The 7,386-nt window shown below is 37.8% G+C and overlaps 1 protein-coding gene across 8 annotated transcripts in view; it reads left to right on the top strand.

Moving 5' to 3' along the window:
- Positions 1–7,386, top strand: part of LOC113233188 (neurogenic locus Notch protein) — a 203,160-nt gene that overhangs the window by 135,827 nt on the left and 59,947 nt on the right. For all 8 annotated transcript variants that reach the window (XR_003310680.1, XR_003310679.1, XM_026468212.1 and 5 more), the window contains exon 4: positions 5,987–6,331. Coding sequence is in view for 6 of the 8 variants with exons in the window: in XM_026468212.1 (XP_026323997.1) it covers positions 5,987–6,331 (345 nt within the window). In the remaining 2 variants the exon portion in view is untranslated. The remainder of the gene's footprint in view (positions 1–5,986; positions 6,332–7,386) is intronic.

The following is a 7,386-nucleotide window of genomic DNA, read 5'->3' as shown; positions in this document are numbered from 1 at the left end:
ATTTGTTAGAAGAGGAAAAAAAAGGCTGTAACAAAATAATGCATTGATATAAAAAAGGTACAAACAATATAAAACACTCCCTACTAACGTAGGAGTTTTACATGATGATAATTAGCACTCTAGCTTTGAGAATTTTGATGAGAGTGGTGACAGAATGAACCAATGTTAGAATAATGAAGGAAAAAGAATTTGAGAACGATACAAAATTTGAAAAGTGGCCAGGGATCAGTACAGAGGGTGATAAAATAGTAGGATGACGATGAAGGAGGTCGATCGTCACAAGCGGGGCTGCAAAGAAGGAGGTCTATATTCAGTGAAGGGTGTTAACGTGCTGGAATGATGATGATCATGATGATAATGTAATTGAAAGATCTATATTATTAATCATTTATAGGTTGCTTTACGGATATAAAGAGCTACAGTGTCGTTAAAAGCACGAGTCCGATTGTGTATGGAGTACTGCTGCCACTAATGAGATGGCTCTGCTAAATACCAACTGGCCACCTTGGAATTCAATAGACAAACGCGCTAAGAGGCTTATATGTCACTCGGAATTAGTAGAGGCGAAGCTGCAGAGCCTTGAACACCGCCGTAGAGTTGCCAGCTTATCGGTATTCTACAGGATATATCACGGATGTGCGATGGAATTGCGTGATTTGATTCCGCCTTCGCGTCAAGAACAAGTCATGGCTCTGGTGGTAACATGCCTGCCTATAACAGTTGCAGTGCCACTCAGAGCTTTAAAACGCAAAGATCTGTGGGGCATTGCCACTGCGTCTGTCACTCTGAGACATGCGTTGACAAATCCCATGTTCCTATAATTTCACCAGCATACTTACCTGTGGAAACCAGAACACAGTAATGCTTATATTACTGCTTGGCGGTAGAAATAGATAAGGTAAAGTTTGGTAACTGGGTAGTGGTCCGAAGTGAATTCCATTTGGTGCTCATATTATAGGGAAACCTCAAGTTCTTAATAACATTATTATTGCATTATTAATTTATTTACGTTTTTGAAATTTAGGAAAGTGTAGATTGTTCATTTGAATTGAAATCTTATGTTCTTTAGCACATAATAGGTATTGTTTTCCATATCTTCATTGAACTCTTATTCCTTGCACCATACAATTTGTGTAGTTTATTTTAACAAGTCGCCATAGTAAGAGGCAATTTATACAAAAAAGCTCCAATGCGCTGCGTCTGCGTCGTCGTTGCCGGCTTTATACGGCGTAATTGCGATCCTCCAGGATATTGCTATTATTTTTAGATCTGCCTCCGTTGGGCTCTGAGTAATGAGTCATGGGTCCTGCGGCTCAAATATAGGGATTTTTTCAATTAAATTTGCTAAATGTTTACTTAGTTTTATTTATTGAATGTCAAGATATTTCACCACCATGATATTAAATTATTTTTTGTGAAATTACCTCACTAGTTTGTTATAATTATTAAACAAAGATCGACCACTTGGAAAAAATCACTTTGATCCGGTTGGATTCGAACCAACGTCTCCCAGGAAACCGTGCCAGATGCTATGCCAGCCACCACGGACCGAACTAACAGACGTCACGAATTTTTTCATGTGTTTGTTGCAGATCTTTGTTTTTAGTTTTTAACGACTTTTTTGCCGTAGCGCCATCTATGAGAAATCTATGATTAAGAAATATATGTATAAGTACGTTAAATAAAATATTATTTGGTAGTAACCAAAATCTCAGATTTTGTTTTCCCTTGTACCTGCTCACTCATGGCGATTTTTTCTGCCCGGGAATGGATTACCTGAGATTTTGGGACTAACCTCCACAACCATATTATACACTCTCAGACACATAATTCGACCCACTTTGAAATTTTATTCTTATATGTAGATTTAGAATTCATAAACATTGTTATGATCGAAGGAAATGTTTTCTCCGGTTGTACAAATACAAATTTTCAACGACGTCTTATTGAAATGATTCGCCAGTTTGAAAACTGCGTTATAGTTGTTGATCAATCAAACATTAAGGTCAAGACATTTAACAACAAAAATGCAAGGTGGCTCGAATTATGTGTCCGGAAGTGTATTTCAATACTGATTGATTTGTTTTACGGATTTTCTTTATCACAGAAAGAATGTATTTGATCAATATGACCTACCAATTTTGGACTCCAGATAAATGACTGCGATCTTTTTTAAATTGGACTGCGAACCGTGACACAAGACAGCGTAGTCGGGTATTTAGTATCTATTGGTACACCAGATGTCGCGCCGAGTACCAAATAGCTATTTTTTGTTACTAATTAGTTTACGTTGACAAGCTGCAATGTATCAAAGCTACTCTAATTTCTAGTAAAACCAAACAAACCAACTAGATGGCGCTTATTGCAACGATTTTATGGATAACGCCGGCTGTTCTTTCATTTTGATTAGGATTAGCGTCATCTACTCATATTAGGAAGCAGTAATTTGTAAATTAGTTTGTAACACACAATGCCATCTATTGAGACGTATATTTGTCAAAGTTCAGAAAATAATTTTAGCTCATGATCAATATTTGAATAATACTTATTACAAAAAAAAACTGACTTCTCATATTTCATTTTAAAGAGAAATTAATTGATATCCACGGCCATTTACGTAATATAAACTACTTCCAGCGCCATCTTAGATCGTCATCATCATATAAGCCGGAAAACGTCCACTGCTGAACATAGGCCTCTCCCAAAGTTTTCCAGACCAGCTGATCGGGCGCGATGTGCGTCCATCGGTTACCCGCCGCCCTTACCAGGTCATATGTCCATCTAGTAGGGGGCCGTCCCACCAAACGCCTTCCGGTTCGTGGTTTCCATTCGAGAACCTTTCTGCTCCAAAGGCCGTCAGTTCTACGAGTCATGTGCCCACTGCCACTTCAACTTTCTAATCCTTCGAGCTATGTCGGTGACTTTCGTTCTTCTACGGATCTCCTCATTTCTGATTCGATCACGTAGAGAAATGCCGAGCATTGCTCGCTCCGTAGCTCGTTGAGTAACTTTGAGCTTTTTTATGAAGGCCATTGTAAATGACCACGTCTCAGAGCCGTAGGTCATCGCTGGCAACACGCACTGTCTGAAGACTTTTGTCTTCATGGACTGCGGTATTGCGGACGAGAGGACCTGGAGCTTCCCGAAAGTTGTCCAACCGGGTCGGATTCGACGATTGACCTCTTTCTAGAAGTTGGCTCTGCCTAATTGGACGGTTTGTCCTAGGTATACATACTCGTCAACAACTTAGATATAAGACGGAATTTTGACCTGTTTCAGAGTTACGATCTGTAGTATCGAGCAGCCTTTAGCAGTCCTCTCGGGTTATTTGGTCCATATCATAACTAACGTAATCGACATTTTAATTAAAATGACTCATTAACGTATCTGGAATCAGCAAAACGAGATCTATAACTCCTATAAACGGATTTTTTAGATCGGAAACGCATTTATGACAAGAAGGGCAGAAATACAATAAAACAGATTTCTCACAAACAATACAATTCTATAAACAACTCAATATCAAAATTGATGAATGTATCTTCACTCACACTTCTGGAGTGTGGTGCTAATCAATTGCGTCTGCGCAAGTGAGTCATGACCTTAATTTCCTGTCTTGATTTCGTTATAGTAGGTCATTGGCTCTCTTACAATTCTCCTTAATTGTTGGGATGTTCATTCAGTTGCTGACATAATTTCTTTCAAATTGTTTTCAATTTTGTTAATGGTGTGTTTTTGCGGAAGTCCATGTTAATTAAAATGAAAGTAAATTAATTTTCCCCGCGAATCCAGTGGTGATTCCTCATCATCAACCCATTTTAAACTTCCCACTGCTGGGCACGGGTATCCTCTCAAGCTAGGTTTTAGGCCGTAGTCTGCTACGCTGGTCCAATGCGGGTTGGGGATTTCGCACTTTTCCGAGTGTTGTGAACCTTCTTCGACGTGCAGGTTCATCACTATGTTTTCTTTCACCGAAAAGCTCATGGTTTTCATATTAAATTTCGCACGTAAATTCCGAGAAAGTCAGAGGTGCGAACTCGGATTCGAACTCACGGCTTCTGTTTGAGAGGCGGGTAGGTCAAACCATAAGGCTACCGCGGCTTCAGTAACAGTGAATGTTAAATGGTGTAACATAGCTGTGCTTGTGTTGAATATCTTTTTCATGCAGTTAATTTTCCCACCCTCCCTTGGAATAAAATTAATAAAATAAATAACAGTAAAGTACAGTCACAAACACCTACCAGAAATATATTCGCCACTTGTTTCGCCTGACAACGAGGCATCTTGAGTTGTTATATCTTCGAACAATCATTTGCGTTTGTGTTATAATTGGAACCAACAAAAACCACTTTTTCCGATCTAAATTGCATAATTTTTTTTAAAGAGTTTATCAATTAGATAATACACTTTTATTGCCTTGCTAATGTCATATATCCATCCGATGAGGGAAATAAACGATGTTAGCATTATCTAAAGATAGAACTAAATATTATTTTCCACATTTAAATTTCCAGTCCAAGATAGTACCACAAAATCATAATATAAAAATTTTGAATATTGATTACTTTCCGTGTATGTTTTTATTTTATTTTACATAATTTACACATATCAATAAATACTACTGCCACATCTAGTTTCCATATTAATAAATTTTCGCTTAAGCACGGCAATAAGGGCGAATTTCACACTAAGATTCGCCAGCTAATATAATATTATAGGCCTTGTCATAAATTGGCAAAAATAAATGTTATAAGCAGAAGTCGGCAGGTAGAGTATATTAACCTTAAAGTTCCAGTAATAAACATACAAATGGTATTCTTGAAATCTGAAATCCCAGAATGATTAAAAATAAAAGGCAAAAAAAATTTGGTGTATTTTTAATGGGTTTGGCTGAAAAGTTCGTGCGGTTTTTGCTTTACTTTTTGCTTAACTTTTAGACATTAAAAGGAACTTTTTTTTATTTTACAGCGTTGTTGTCTTTGGTTATTTTGAAACAGGCGGGAAAGTTTTTTGAGAATTATTCGACAGCTTTGTCGATTTCAATGTGTACGTACAATACTGTGGAACAAGTTTTACCAATTTTTGAACCAATTTTATTTTAAATGAAACTATTTTTTAACAGATATTTGTTTCGCAAATTAATCAACTTTTCAATTGTCAAGAGTCAATTGTAAAGACCTTTACAATTGTCACGGCTGATTTGAAATGTTGATTTGTTTGAAAAAAAAAACAAAAAGCAAATTTACGCTACATAGATTCGAAAAAGTAGTTTCAATATGTAATAATTGCAAAAACGTAAGAATTAATATTTAAAATTAACGAACACTTTTGCTTTTTACATTAATTGGGGCGCAGTTTCAGATCATTTCAAGTAGTTCATATAATTTTCTGAAGGGTGGTGTGGATGGTTGATATACGGCTTTGTATTTTGCACCGTATAGAGATCATTATGGGTGTTTGCTTCTGGTGTTTTTGTTACAAATACTCTTATAAAGTTGCTAGCTATTATTCCTGTACAGTAATAGGTAGTACGTCGATTCACCAAATGAAGTTTCACTTCACACTCAGGTGCGCACTCGACTGGTCTCACATAAATCTTTCAAAACCTCCGGATCTGAATCAATGCGCAGGCGCAGAATTCGTCATCGGCTGACTAATCTACAAGTGGCTAGTGAACAGACATAACATTCCTTGTAATTGTGAGAATTAGTACAATTGGTATTATGGGATTCTTCTATATTTCATGCACTTAAAAAAACTAAAAATATCCCAGTGTTGTTCCACTATGGCGTACACATGGGGAGGCTTATGTCCAGCAGTGGACTGCAATAGGCTGATTGATTGATTGATCCCAGTATTATTATTTGCTGGAAATTTTGATTCGATTATTTTTTTTAATTTTTGACACAAGTTCGCTCACTGTGCCTCTTATTGTCTTGCCCAAAAATTGATGTTAACACATACCGAACGTCATTGTTGTCCACAGGTGATGAATGCTCCCACGAAGATCACTGTGCATCACAACCATGCCGCAATGGAGGACGATGCGTCGCAGACAACACCACAGCAGCCGGCTACTCCTGCGCCTGCCCAGCAGGTTTTACCGGCTCTCGATGTACCGAGGACGTCATTGAGTGTTCCAGCGGATCAGGCCCTTGCCACCATGGCAGGTGTTTCAACACTCACGGCTCGTACACCTGTGTCTGTGAACCTGGGTATACGGGAAGGGACTGTGATGCAGAATACGTCCCTTGTGAGCCCTCGCCGTGTCTGCATGGGGGAAGATGCACGCCGTTAGACCAGCTGAGATATGAATGCGATTGTCCTACTGGTAAGTCTTTATTTTCTTGATTCCTGGCCGGGAGAAATATTTGTATGGCCTGGATCTATTTCTTTCGTGACTTTGGGTGTAAAAAAAAAAACTTTTGGGTGTAATTTGGGTGGATTTGTGATTGTCTATATGTGTGTCCATGGTACCCGTGTTGCAGTGTTTCCCTTGTGTGTGGCTATGAATGTGTTCGTTATTATATATTATTATAATGATGTCATGTAATGGGACGCCTATCCATTACAGTTGCTGAAATATAAATCGCAAAGACATGAGGGGCATTGTCACGGTGTCCGTCACCCTGTGATATAAAGTTGACAAGTTCCATGAGCCTATAATTTCACCAGTACCCTTAGCCTTGAAAACGCTTGCCAGCAGTAATAGGTATGGTGGCAGCACTTCCCTGGACAAAGTCGTCTACAAGGAGTTCTACTGCTACTAAGTTTTGTTCACTGTTTCGAGAAATCACAGAGCCTTTTCACCTATTGCAGTTATAGTTGTTTATGCTTTGATCACATTAACGAATGATGTCTTGCTAAAACTACTACAATTATAAATACGATAACTAGTCTACGAGAGTTTTTGTATGTTGCTAATCAAATCATTTTATGGTTGCTATTAGTTTGCTGAGTACATAATTATCGCATTTGAAAGTGAAAATGGAGTCAATGTGAGCTCAGAATCCCTAACCATTCCTTACTTGGCCAGATGTTTCATATACAACAGTTTATTTCCTAAGCAGGAGTGCGCAATACTGACGGTAGACCTAGTCGTTAACTTGCTTTATTAGGCTTAATATATTCATTACTATTCGACTCCTTTACGAGCGTTTATATTTACGATACTAACGAATTCTGCTATTACTGAAGCTTCTGTCACTGTGCGAAATCTAATTGTAAATTTAAGCGGTTTTAGATTACATGAGGTATTTTAATTATTAAACAAAAGTGCTTATATTAACATCTATTTTTGTATAATTTTTGAATGAATGTCAAGATAACGACTCTATCTTTATCTTTTAATTTGGGGGTCCACTAGGTAAACATCTTAGTCCGTTA

The sequence above is a fragment of the Hyposmocoma kahamanoa genome, unplaced genomic scaffold, assembly GCF_003589595.1.
Source record: "Hyposmocoma kahamanoa isolate Upper Pololo Valley unplaced genomic scaffold, ASM358959v1 78, whole genome shotgun sequence".
NCBI lineage: Eukaryota > Metazoa > Arthropoda > Insecta > Lepidoptera > Cosmopterigidae > Hyposmocoma > Hyposmocoma kahamanoa.
Note: the sequence above shows the minus strand (reverse complement) of the source record. Positions and strands in the feature narration are given on the sequence as shown.